This window comes from Hippocampus guttulatus, chromosome 9 (assembly GCF_054856545.1).
Source record: "Hippocampus guttulatus isolate MCC_2025c chromosome 9, RoL_Hgut_1.0, whole genome shotgun sequence".
In the NCBI taxonomy this organism is placed as follows: Eukaryota; Metazoa; Chordata; class Actinopteri; order Syngnathiformes; family Syngnathidae; genus Hippocampus; species Hippocampus guttulatus.
In genome coordinates this window covers 1615400-1629212 of record NC_141269.1, presented here as the reverse complement: position 1 = coordinate 1629212, position 13813 = coordinate 1615400, and the positions used below count along the sequence as shown (strand labels likewise).

Sequence of the window (13813 nt, the reverse complement as noted above, 5' to 3'; positions counted from 1 at the left end):
CAGCGTCGCACACGGTTGGCCTTTGCCTCCATTCGACGCCGCTGACTTTTGCCATGGCGGCAGCAAGACGGACTCACGAAGTAGAGCATCTCGGTCCAGCCTTCCATGGTGATGCACTGGAAGACGGTGAGTACGGCGAACAGGATGTTGTCAAACTGCGTGATGCCGTAGTTGGGCCCGATCCAGCCGTCCCGACACGTGGTGCCGTTGGGGCACAGCCTGGACGGCAACTTGAGGCCGCATGGAACCTTGTCCACGATCTCGCCTGGTGGAAGAAGAGCATTGCGGGCACCACGAATCGCCGGCAGCAATTTATTTAGCAAAAAAATATGTTTTTTTTTTTTTAAAATAGATCCATCTTGCTGCTTCTGACAGAAACATTGTAGGCAGCAAGAATAGTCAGCAGCATCGCATGTTCCCAAAAATAGGATACATGCGAAGCTGTTGACTGCTCTTGTCACAGGATTCTTAGCTAGCAGCTCGGAAAATGGATGGAGAGACGGATTATCGGCTGGGACGATTACCGGCACTGATAAATATCAGCATCTGCATTTTTTTTGTTGTTGTTGTTGTTTTTTTAATCTGGCCATCGACACGAGAGAGATCAATTTAAAACTGGGGTAACATGCCGCTGACTCTGGGGAAATCTGAGCACCTTTTTTTGTGCTTGAAATGAAACAAATACAAGTACAAATTTTCCATTTCAATTATTTAGAAATTTTGGACAACTTGATTTACCTCAGAGATATTAATTCAGGTTATCGATCATCGACACAGGCTCTGAAAACAACCCACATCGGTCTACGTCTACCCGAAGCGGCAACAGCAGTCGTAGCAAATAGAAGCATCGCTACAATGCACTCAATGTTGCTCGGTATTCTTGCCGCTGTTAAAATAGCAACATGTTGTCCGAGGCTCACCCGTGATGTCATCGTAGCAGGTGGTGTGGAACTTCCCCATGTAGAACTCCAGGCCGATGATGGCGAACATCAGGATGGCCACGAACAGCAGCAGGCCGATCTGCAGCAGCGGGATCATGGCCTTCATGATGGACTTGAGCACCACCTGCAGGCCTGGAGGACACACGGCGCGAGCCGACACTTCGAGAGGGAATCGGCACTCAGCGAAGTGGCCGCTGGAGGAATTTTGCGCACTTACTGGGGATTCCCGACACCAGTTTGAGAGGCCGCAGCACTCGAACGGCTCGGAGGGTCCTCAGGTCAATGTAAGAGCGCAGGGATGATAAAATCCTGCCATGGGACATGAGGAAAAAAAGAAACCACGAGTGCTCGCTCAACAACAAAAAAAAAAGAATAAAATCAATAAGCGAGGAACCTCGAGACCAATGGCGCAAAGCTTTCCGCCATGGGCCCCGTGAGTTCATATTTGCAGTCACCGGCCTCAAAGTAAGTCTCCTTCCTAATTGCCGTTTATCGGCGTCTCCACAGAGTGTCAGCATTCAACCGAGCAAGGCTAGACAAGAAGAAAGAAAAAAAAACACACTTCCGGATGCAGTCGCCCCTGGCAACGGAAGATCCTGCTCGCAGTGCACAGGAACGACCAGTAGGGGGAATCGCTGCAGGCTGTGATTTTCGGGGCTTCGGTTGGCATTCTGGCGGATAAATGACTTGATTGAAGGACATCAAATGGAGTGCAAGGAATTGAGATTTGCGTTGATATATTTCTGCCAGTATTGGGCCGCCCATGAATTTCCTCCGATTGGGCCCATCGCGTTTATCTCTGAAGGACAACTCGAAAACCACCCTATGCCCAAAATGTTCACGTCAAGCCAAAATGGCAGACTTCCTGTCTTTTCTCTTATTGCCTCTTTAAATGTTGCTTTCTGTTCTCGGTCGACTGATGATAGACATGGACACCAAAATGTTTTTTGCAATGTGGAGTGGGCTCCAGGTGCTAAATTGTTCAAGAATTTCCAGACCCGCAACTCATCCCTGAAGGACCTCTGGAAATATGGCCCGAATGGCCACGAGAACCAAAATGGCAGACTTCTTCCATCTCGCTTCCTTTCTTCTTTTTTGTGGGACTAGTCAGGAAACGTCACGTCAACCAGTTCTAGGTTGCTGTGTGGCTTCAGTGGCAGAATTTTTAAAAGGAAAAAAAATACAAAATAATCCAGGGGGCACGCGCAACCAATTTACAAGCAATAATTCTGTGGCTTCCAATAAACGTTCGCTACCATCCACCGCCCACACACGACACAAAAACTCACAATAAGTCTCACGTGCGTGACTCTTGCTCCACCTCACTGTTTAATGGATAAACGACACATGTGGGAATTGGCCGGCGACACGATAGTGGGCATCTCCTCCGAGGCGGCGGGTGAGAGAAGAGTGGGCGGATGGGAAGCAAGTGATATTCCCGACTGTCTGAAAGTGTAACATTCCATTGCTGTGTTTAGACGAAGTGATGACAGAGGCGGCGACGGCTGGGAAACACCTTGCGGGCGCACACGTAAACATGCCACGGCGAGACAGGAGGCTTGGAAATATCCTTAAAATGTTTGTCTTGATTTGGTCTCATCTGCAAACAATCTCATCAAGACGAAGGACTGGACTTGGATTTGTCCCTCAAAAACTGCAGTGGGCTAAGACTTGAGCCTAAAGACTCCAACATGTCGCTCAAATGTTCAAGTATTCGTTCTCTCTCAAAGATTTGAATTTGACCGAAAGAAACACGACATGGAGCGAAGTAAAAACACCGAACTCGGACCGGAAGTATGTCCATCAAAAGTTTTGTCCTCGTCTTGATCTCCCAGCAAGCTTTACACAGAAGCAAGATTTCGTCTCATTCCTGGGGGACACCAGACTTGGACCCAAACTTCAAGACACGGGAGTTGCACATGTGTCCAAAATGTTCAGGACTTGACTTGGTCTTGTCTCCCCAAAGACTTGAACAAGACTTGGACCTGAGCTTCAAGAAAATAACTCCATTTGCCCTTCACAAACTGGATTGGATTTGAGCCAAAAGACACAAACTTCAAGTGCCCCAAATCTGACCAAGACTCGGACCTGAATTTTGGGGAAAAAAAATAATTATAAATAATAATTTTGCGTGCACCAAAAATTCCTTTGATGGAAAACTTTTTATGCAAAATTGACTGTGGCCGGTCTACGATGTGCTTTCGGACCAGAATCGGACTTGAACCAGATCTCGGAATTGTCCCTCAAAGACCGACTCGTAATTAAAGACTTAGATGATGACGATGCGGGGTACAACATTGGGGGAAGGGCGGGGGCCGGGGGGAGGGGGCTCCTTCGGACCAGGTTTCTCCCATGCTTCCTGTCTCCGTTGCCTCGGCAACCACAGAGTCCTCTCTCTGCTCCCCGAGTCTCCACGGTTACCAGCCTGCTCTCATTCACAAGTGTAACTGTGGCAACGCGGTTCGGGCTCATTGATGGAATTTCATCCATTGCCGCGGCGATGCCAAGCTATCGCCCCCCCCCCCGCCCCCCCCGCGCCCAGCCCCTTCCGGCGGCCGTCCTCCAGCTCAAGCCCCACCCCTCTAAACCTGTCCCTCGATGGCTGCCTACACACACACACACACACACACACACACACACACACACACACACACACACACACACACACACACGCACACTCACACCGGGTCAGGTGCATGATGTCACCACTGAGTGTGTGCCTGCATGTGCTTGCGCGCGCGCGTGTGTGTGTGTGTGTGTGCGCACAGTGTAAACATTGTGGGAGTGCCATGTGTCCACACAGCGTGAGCTTCTGTCCCCTCAGTGTCCCCGACCGAGGACCACCACCACCCCCACCCCCACATCCACGACACAAAAACCGAGGAGGTACACGAATGAGCCTCGTGCATATTTGAACCAACACACGCCAGTGGGAAACAAACAGCGGGCCGGCTGCATTCGCGGCACCGGCCCACCAGATACCGCAGTTTTTCTTATTTCACACAAAAAAAAAAAACCTGCCAAACGGATACGCATCGATGCAATCGATGTCTGATGCAACCTCTTTCGTCGCAGGGCAATTTATTAATTTTTTTTCCCCCTTGTCAATTAATATAATTCACTTCTTTTTGTAATTTAACTTTGTATTAGTATGTATTTGATATGTATGTATTTAATTACATTTTGTAATTTCATCTATGCTGCATGTCATACATAAAGCATATTTGACAATAAAGATGACCTTGACCTTAACATTTAGTTTACATTGATTTACTTTCTCTTTTATGCTGTTATTGTTTTTGAAATCCAGGAATATTTCGCCACATTTGGAATACAAATCAGAAAAATATTTTTTAAAAAGTGGAATGGAATCGAAAATAATTGTTTTTATTGAATTGATCTTTTTCATGATTCAAAGAGAAAGAAGATGTCCAATAAACGTCGATGTGGTGAACCAATTTTTCGAAAATGGCAAAGCATCAGTTGCATTAAAAGATCATGATCGTGGAATAAAAAATAGAAGCATTTGTTGTATAAATCATAATAATAAAATAGCCCTCTCACATGACGACGACAAACGTAAAAAAAAAAAAAAAAAAAACCCCAATAATCAAGTTACTTGAAACAAAGGGGGAGAAAATTAAGTGCGGGCCGCGATCCACGTGCTGCTTCACCCAGTCCCAAGAAATTCATTGGCATTTACTCACACAGGCACTCTACAAACTACCGTCCCCGCTCCCACCACCACCCCGACGAGGTGGTACGCCCCGATCACATTCCCGCTTGGGAGAGTCCACCGCCTGAGTGGGACGGGGGAGGGGCGAGTGACACACGCAGGGCTTGGGAGTGTCAGGCTTTCCCTTCACCGAGCTTTCACGGGGCGGAAGCACTCTGCCGCTCCCGACCGCATTCGCCATCCTCTTCATTTTCTCACTCGAACATTATTGCTGAGCTCAGCCGAGTGCTAACGCGCACATGATCAACCCCGGCGCCCTCCCGCCCTTTCCCGTCCCGTCTCGTCACAAATTGTTCTTCAACCCTCCGATCCAGAACATGGCGGGAAGCGCTTTGAGGGGCAATGAAAAAGCTCACCCACCAAATTTCACGCCGCCAAATAAAACGAGCCTCAATTGACGCCCGAATGTACATCTCGACTCGGATGCACACATCTGCAATCGTAAGCGAGTTTGACGAGCGTTGGCCTAAAAGTGGGCGAGCTGGGACGGGGCAAGTTTTGCGCGAGGCGCAACCTTTTAGCTGATGGCGTTGGAGGGCAGAGAGGAAAGCCGCGCGCTCGTCAAGGACTGCAGAGCAATAAAGCTAATTGAAGTGATGGCAAAGGGACAATTTCCAGACAGGTTCTCTCTCTCTCGCTGGCTCTCGTTCTCCCTGACCTCATTTTGCCGGACGTCATGTCCCAGCGACTGTAGCCACGGTAACCCCTTGGACGTGTACATGGTTTGATTTAACGGGGACATCTTGTACTTGTTGTGCTCGAAATATCCGGCATGATTGCAAAGTTACTCATAGTCTGGCCAAAATATGTTGAGTTCAAGTGAATTTTTAGTTGGGTGTATTGTGCTTTTTAATTTAGCTGAAGTAAACGTCCAAAACAACAAAAAAAAGGGCCCATGCCAATTTTTTTTAAATTATTATTTTTTTTTATTTTTTATTTTTTGCAATAAATAATAGACTTTTTTTGGGGGGGGGGGGGGGGGTCGTGCATCTCCTCAAGATAGACATCCTGACCAAATTCTCTTTTGCTAAGCTGAAGTCGTTTAGTGGGTTGAATTTTCAAATTGGCATGACTGAGCTGCAGAAAGGGTCCGAGTGAGGGGGGGGGGGGGGGGACAAACCCTGAGGACGACGTGTGCCCCAGCCGATTGGGGAAAGTTTTTTTTCATTGGGGGACGCAAATCACGTAAAACATGACGAACACAAACACCCACACACACACACACACAATCATAAAAACGTCCCCCGAACTGAAACATTCTCTCTGAATAAACATGAAGACCGAAGGTCCATAAATTGTCCATATAAGCCATGCATAGTAATCGTGCGGGCTGCCTTTGAAGTGTGCGCGTGTGCGTGCGTGTTTGTGTGCGCGAGAGAGAGAGAGAAGAGCACAGAAGATAACAGCAGCGTGTGTCGGGCAGGCTTCGCTGCCGGGTGATTGATCACGAGGAGCAGGGAAAAGCAGGTTACTGCAGCACTCGCTTGGAAATGCGTATACGCAACAACATGCCGCCCCCCCCCCCCCCCTACCACCACCACCACCACCCTCCGCCCCCCTTTCTCCCTTTTCCTTCCATCTCCATTTTTGCCCTGCCTCCTTCCTCAGATGCTCTCCATATATGACTCTCCCTCGCCTGCTCCTCCCTTCCGTCCTGTTCGGCAGCGCTCCGGGGAAAAATGGAGAGAGAGAGAGAGAGAGAGAGAGAGAGAGAGAGAGAGAGAGAGAGAGAGAGAGAGAGAGAGCTTCCTCCCACCTCCCGCTCAGCCTCCTCTTCCTCTCGCTGTTATTTACACTGTTTGTCCGGGCCTGGTCGCGGTGCTGCCAAGGCCATCTTGAAATTGATTCCGGTTTGTGGGATTGGATTCGTCAAGTCGCTGTGGTTTTAAACAATCATTTTGGCGGGGGGGGGTTGGATGGTGTCATCTGGGAGTGCATTTTTGAAAATCTGCAAAGCCAGTTTCACTTGGCAATGTTAACTTTTGGTAGGCCTGTCAATCATGAGTACTTGCCCCCCCCCCCCCCCAAAAAAGGCCAACCGAAAAGACACAGAAAGTTTGCGCTTTTGATATGAAACAGCAATTTTAGGGTTAAGTTAGTTCACGTCCGGTCTTGGGAGTTTTTTGGGGGGGAGAGGGCGAGGAGGGGGGGGTGGAGTAAAAGCTAGTTTTAATATGCAATAATTTTAAACACAAAAGTGTGTTTTGAGCGCAGCACTTTCGCCGAATGCCCACCGAAAAAAGCCGCCTGAACCACCAAAGAACAAAAGTAGAGCTTAACTCTCTTCCGATAAATGATCGGTCGCCTTAGTGCGACTCTTACAATACGATGACAAAAGGGGGGTTTTCATTACGGACAGGTGCAACAACATGGCAGCAAAGCACTTCAAAGGACCATCAAGCATCAACACCAGGCTTCTAGCATGTTCACGGCCGTCCACCCATGTGACATCCAATGTATTGTGTCATTCACGACAAATGAAGCACCTTCACGTCAAAAGGGCAACCCGTCGCTTGAGTTAGCATGCGAGCCTAAATGAGATACGCTCACACAAACTGACGAGACTTCACACATGGGGGAAACAAATAATCACTAAACTGTTTGATCGCATCAGTGCCTACTCAAAAAACAAACGAAAAAAAAAAAACCAGCTACGTGAACCACTTCGCTAACACCTCTGACAAGCTCTTTCATTCGCAAGCAAATCGACAAGAACTTTTCGCTTGGCATTCCGGCACAGATTTCCGTTTATTGTTCGACATCGCCGAAGGGGGGCTTTTTGCCTTCGGAGCCGTTGCCATAACGACCAGGCCGTAACCACCCCCATGTGCCCCTTGCCGAGATGACATTTCACTTTGGCCCCGGTGGATGCTCCCCGCGGCGGCGTTCAGATCACGCCGCTGAGGGGGCGTGTGCACGTGCGGGGGGTGCACGTACGCCGGGTCCTCATTAGAGGTGCGTGTCACGCCGTGTCAAAGCAGGACCGCTGCTGTGTGTGTGTGTGTGTGTCTCCCCTGACAAACACGGTATCTTGTTACCATCTCCCACTCACCACCATCCTCCCCCTTCTCTCCTGGGCCACCATATTTAGATCACGCCAGAAAACACACACACACACACACACACACACACACACACACACACACACACACACACACACACACACACACACACACGCAGAAGACAAGAATACATATGACGACATAATAATGAAATCTGCCAAGCGTACATCTAATGCCAATGCCCTTGACTTTGTAGTCAGCCAATCCTCCATGAAGCATCTCCAGTTGGTCCATAACGCCGCTGCTCACCTCTTGACTGGTACTCCAAAGAGGGCGCACATAACTCCTACTCTGCCATCCCTTCACTGGATCACTTGAGACTTCTTTTGAAGATCCTACGATTTGTTTTCAAATCTTGAGCTGGCCTCGCCCCACCTTACCCCTCTGAGCTCCTCCGCACGTGCCCCGTGTCTCTGGTGTGTGGACCAGACGCTATTAGAGGTACCGAAGACTAAGCAGAGGCTCCGAGGGGATGGAGCCTTTTCCGTTGCCGCTCCCTCTCTTTGGAACAAATGTTCAGCAAGCGCCCCCCCCCAACCCTTCATCTTTTTCATGTTACTGGAACTCGTTCGCTGCCGCCAACGCGTTTCGGGAATAGGGTGTTTAGGTGCCGGTCTGAGCGCTACTCGGATTTTATAGCGGAGTGACTTGTCATCCGCCGACCCCCAAAAACGAAATAAATAAACAGTAATCAGAATAGAGTTTTTAGACTAGCGGGGGAACACAGAATAAATGATTGCAAAGCAGACGGTTGCCTTGCTCTTCGAAAATGAAGGCAATCCCGTTTGAAATCACACACGCAGGCCCCCCCGGCTAAAACGCTGAAAAGGAAACCGGCGACGGCGCCAACTCACCCGGTGAGCACGACCACGAAGTCCATGACGTTCCAGCCGTTGCGCAGGTACGAGCCCTTGTGCAGCGCGAAGCCCAGCGCCAGGATCTTGATGCCCGACTCAAAGCAGAAGATGGCGATGAAGTAGGGCTCCGTGTCCTCCTGCGGCGCCGGCGGGAAACGGGAAGTGAGGAAGCGAGCGAACCACACGGCGGCGCTCGAGCGCGCGGACGCTCTTACCAGTCGCTCGGACAGAGGCGTCTTGTCGTCGTCGGGCAGGTGCTGCTCCAGCGCCAGCACGATGCAGTTTGCGATGATTGTGGTGAGGATCATCCATTCGAAAGGAGTGGCGGGGTCAAGTGGGTCAAGGCGAAAAATAAACGTACTCGCGCGGCCAGCTTTAGCATTTCATACATGTGGATTAAAAAGGAAAGTGATGAAATGAAGAAGAGAAACTCCCCCCCCCCCCCGCCCCCCCCCAAAAAAAGATCCGGTAGCTTCAAAGCAAAAACTGGACTTTCGGTGCTTTTTCTGCCGTGGGTTTTTTGCGGGTCAATTCACGACGCACATGTCAAACAAATGAAACGTGAAGTGAAAACTGGGCAGTGCAGCCTGAGTCTTTAAAAAATTTGGACAAGACGAATTTGTACAAGCATGAAACTTTACGGCCAGCCTCTGCCGACGCACACACAAAAAAAAAAGGTCAATTCAACTTCCTTGTAATTTAGTGCTGTCCATCTGGCTCATGTACGTTCAATTTTGGTAGCAATACAACAGATCTCTTGAGAAAGTCGGCAAAAATAAATACCGGTACATAAATAAGTGAGTTGATTTGACAGAAAATGGCACACTTCCTGTGGGGTTTTGGGCATGGCTTTTGGAGGCTTTATTTTTTATTTTTATCACAACCTGACAGTCATTCCCACCAAATTTCACTTCAAGTGAAACTAGCTTTGGGAGCCAAATTATTTTCCAAAACTCTGACGGGCCCCACGGAAAAAAACAAATTCGCATATCAAGTCAAGTCATCAGGATGAAACGTTGCTGGCATGCTCAGCCGATCGGCATCAGCAAAACTTCAACTTCCTTCCAATTTTGCATTGTTGACTTTCAAACTTTAAAGCACTTTAAAACAACCGCCGCTGTATACGAAGTGGAGCAAAAAGAATCCATTTCCGAACCGCTTGATCCTCACTAGGGTCGCGGGGGGTGCTGGAGCCTATCCCAGCCGTCTCCGGGCAGTAGGCGGGGGACACCCTGAATCAGTTGCCAGCCAATCACAGGGCACACAGAGACGAACAACCATCCACGCCCACACTCACACCTAGGGACAATTTAGAGCATCCAATCAGCCTGCCACGCATGTTTTTGGAATGTGGGAGGAAACCGGAGCACCCGGAGAAAACCCACGCAGGCCCGGGGAGAACATGCAAACTCCACACAGGGAGGCCGGAGCTGGAATCGAACCCGGTACCTCTGCACTGTGAAGCCGACGTGCTAACCACTGGACTACCGGGCCGCCCTGGAGCAAAAAGAATTCATACAAATTTTGGTAGCAATCCAACGAAAACTTGAAGCAAAAATTTGTCAAAAATTGTCCCCCCCCCCACATGTTAAGCACGCCTAGCAAATTTCTTGCAACCAAGTGAAACTGCCAATCTGAATTTCTCAAAAACACTCGGTCTAGGGGACGCGACTGAACCAAATTCCATATTTCACCAAATTGACCTAAAAACGACTTCTTGTGGCGGCCCAGTGGTGTGCGCGTCGAGCTCACAGTGCAGAGGTTGTGGGTTCGATCCTGACTCCGGCCTTCCTGTGTGGAGATTGCATGTTCTCCCCGTGCTTGCGTGGCTTTTCTCCGGGTACTCCGGTTTCCTCCCGCATTCCAAAAATATGCAAGGCGGGCTGATTGAACACTCCAAATTGTCCCTAGGTCTGAGTGTGAGCGTGGATGGTTTTTCATCTCTGTGTGCCCTGCGATTGGCTAGCAACCGGTTCAGGGTGTCCCCACCTACTGCCCGTCGATAGCTGGGATAGGCTCCAGCACCCCCCGCGACCCTCGTGAGGATAAAGCGGATCGGGAAACGGATGGATCGATGACTTCTTGTCACACTTTTGCGGGTCGGCTCACAACTGACAATTTTTGGTTGCTAAGCGAAGCTGCCTTTGGTCGCAGCATTTTCCGAAAACTCTTTTTCACACCGCCACAGCCGCACAGAAGCGGCATCCAAGTGTTTTGTTGTGATGTGCGCGAGTCCGCGCCTGAGTAACGGTCGCCGGAGGGGCTCCGCTGACTGGATACATCTAGACGGATCAAGCCTGCGCCTAATTGGTCGGTCATTATCCCGTTAGCTTAGCGTGCGCGCGTGTGCATACCAGACGCAGAGTTGACACCGACCCGACGGCCCGAGGATGGCCTCGGTGCATCTTTGATGTGAGACGATGAGACAGGTGAGCGTGCCAGATACTAACAAGCCCCACACAGAGTCAACGTGGCGGCTCAGAACCTTGCGGTGGTCTTCCCATGCGGTGCGTCTTGATTTTTAATCGCTCCGGCATCTGTGTGTGTGTGCGCGCGCGCGCTACATGCTAGCCTGCTTGAGCATCTATTATTCACGAGACACTCTGCTGGCCTAACAAGCGGCTGAAAGCAGGAGGCAACGCGGGTGCGTCTGCGCGAATGCTGTGCCCATCCCTGCGCTACTTTCTTCGTTCACGTGTTCATATTTTTGGTCGAACATGTTGATTACATTGATCATAGACCGCAACGTGGTCAACCGCCAAGGTCAGCAAGGCCTTCTCGCTGGCCTACAGATTTTATTCCGGACGGTGAACGCTCCTTATTTTTAATTTTATCTCTTGGCAGCACTGCTTCCAGTGTATGTGAACGTGAAGATTTTCAAGAATTTTATTTTTTTTGCACACTCATACACAAGCACCAAATAAATAAAAATATTTTAAACGTGCTAACCAACCGCATCCTGCTAGCAAAGCAACCATAAAGCCGTCAACACATGTGATGCCCGACGAGACAACACACACACACGCAAGCACACACACACACAAATCTTAAGATCAAATGTCCGGCCAATTCGCTTCCTGAACACACACGCGCACACCGAAGTGCGTTGGCATTGGTCATACTCACTAGAAGACTTTCAACGCGTGCCCATGTCTGTTTCAATTCACGATGAACGTTCCGTAAATGAAGACTCGGGCAGTGAGGACAAGCGTCACATCAGCCCCTTCAACATTTGTCATAAAGCGCCAGCGCGCACGCACACTGCATGTGCATGCATACAATGCTGCTGCGGTGACTCATCAGGCCGGTGAATCACGTGGATCTGATTTTGAATCGGACCCTCTCTCGCTCGCTCGCACGCACACGCAGGATGTGGAAGGAGTAAAGACGTTAGGCCGAGCTCAGGGGTGTCCTAACTTTTTCCGCCTTTTCAGAAAAGTGGATGGATGCGAAGGGCGCTTTGAAATTGTTTGATTTGAACTCATCAAACACACTGTAATCAAGACATGAATTTTCATTTATTTTGGAAACGGCTCCAGTGAACATAAAAAGTCCGCACACCCCTGTTCATATGCCAGGTTTCGGTGGTCTTTTCAAAACCTTTGCTACCGTTAACGTGACGCGTAACGTAAATTAACTCAACTGAAAAATCTTTCGGAGGTGGGATCCAAACATTTTTGAAATAATTTATCGACACAAATGACTTTTTTTGTGGTTCTTCAGACGTTTTTGTCGGTCTTCTCATTTTAGACATTCTTGCCAAATGTCATGTTGCCAAGCTAGCTTCAGGGGCAAAATTTTCCAACATTGATTTTCGCCAAAACGGGTTTTACTTCCCCAGCCATTGAACGAATGCCTTTAACACAAAACTTTCCTACATTCCATGCAAACGTACAAAATATTCCAACAAGCTTAAATCATTAAAGCTCTTAGTGTGATGCTAACGCCTTTAACGTTCTCAGTTCTGCCATCCTTCCTCTTTTCATTTCTAATCCATTTTGTGTCGCCGACATCGGCTCTGTCATTCCGCGCGCTGACGTTAAATCCGCATTACACGGGATCAGCCTTGGAAGGAGAAAAAAAAGAAAAAACTTCCTCGCTGGTTTCGTCTTCAGGGGAGGATTGGAAAAACTTTAAATGTCATCTCTCTGCTTCCCAGGTGAGCCTCAAATAATTAAGCTGAGCTCGTCAACCCCAAATTGTTAATTAAATGGTGTGAGCGCGCTTGTGTATGTATGTGTGTGTCCAGAGGATTAAAGACCATAATGATTAACTTTTTTCCCCCCACCTTCTCCTAACACATTTTTACTTATGCGGCTCCGCCTACGCCCCCCAAAGACCCCCCCCCCCCCCCACACACACAGAATTAACCAGCCGTTTCAAGCTCAATGTTTCAAAGTCTCTTGCACGAACAATGCTAACGCTAGCATGCTAAAGAGTCAAAAAATGAAAGTTCGTTTTGTATATGTGGGTGTGATTTGCCAAATTGTGAGCCAAAGGTTCGTAGGCCTAGAATATATTGACAACTTGCCAAATGGTGAGACAAAGCGTAACAGAGTAGATTGATAATTTGGCTTGAATTTGCCAAATCGTGAACCAAACATTTAACAGAATTGATTGATTCGTTTTGCTGAGACTTGGATTTGCTAAATGGTGAGACGCAATGTTCGAGAGACTTGATTGATGAATGCTGCAGAGTATTGGACCTGACAGCGTGTTAGTCGACAGCAAATGGCAGAGGGACAGCTGTGCAGGAGTGGCTTCAACTTGCCAAAAAGTCAGCCAATGCTGACCAGAGGAAAGTGAGCAGTGTTACAGTGGCTTTAACTTGCCAAATAATGAACCAAAAAGTTTTTTCCCCCCTCAATAGGACAGACTCTTATTACAGCGGCCTTGAATTTGTTCAATAGTGAGCCAATGTTTCGAGAATTAATTGACAAGAGTTGCAGCACTGGCTTGAACTTTCCAAAAACGTGAGCCAAGAATTAAGATGCGAGTGACTAGTAGTGCAGTGGCCTTGAACTTGTCAAATAGTGAGTCCCTGTTAAAAAGAGTCCATAGCCTGGCGTCATCATGGCTTGAACTTGCCAAATAGTGAGCCCAAAGTTGAACAGTCTCAACGAGGGCTCCAGTAAGGTCCTGTACCTGCCCAAAAGCTTCACGCAGTACATTTACTCTTGCCAAATAGTGCGCTAAAAATCATCTGGCTTGCATGGC

General features: G+C 48.7%; 1 protein-coding gene across 10 annotated transcripts in view; it reads right to left on the bottom strand.

Moving 5' to 3' along the window:
• The window catches only part of cacna1ab (calcium channel, voltage-dependent, P/Q type, alpha 1A subunit, b), an 81075-nt gene that overhangs the window by 53980 nt on the left and 13282 nt on the right, over positions 1–13813 (bottom strand). For all 10 annotated transcript variants that reach the window (XM_086119886.1, XM_086119876.1, XM_086119884.1 and 7 more), the window contains exons 3-7: positions 8812–8918; positions 8594–8733; positions 1159–1250; positions 921–1073; positions 78–265 (exon numbers count right to left, since the gene is read on the bottom strand). In XM_086119886.1, coding sequence (XP_085976012.1) covers positions 78–265; positions 921–1073; positions 1159–1250; positions 8594–8733; positions 8812–8918 — 680 coding nt within the window. The remainder of the gene's footprint in view (positions 1–77; positions 266–920; positions 1074–1158; positions 1251–8593; positions 8734–8811; positions 8919–13813) is intronic.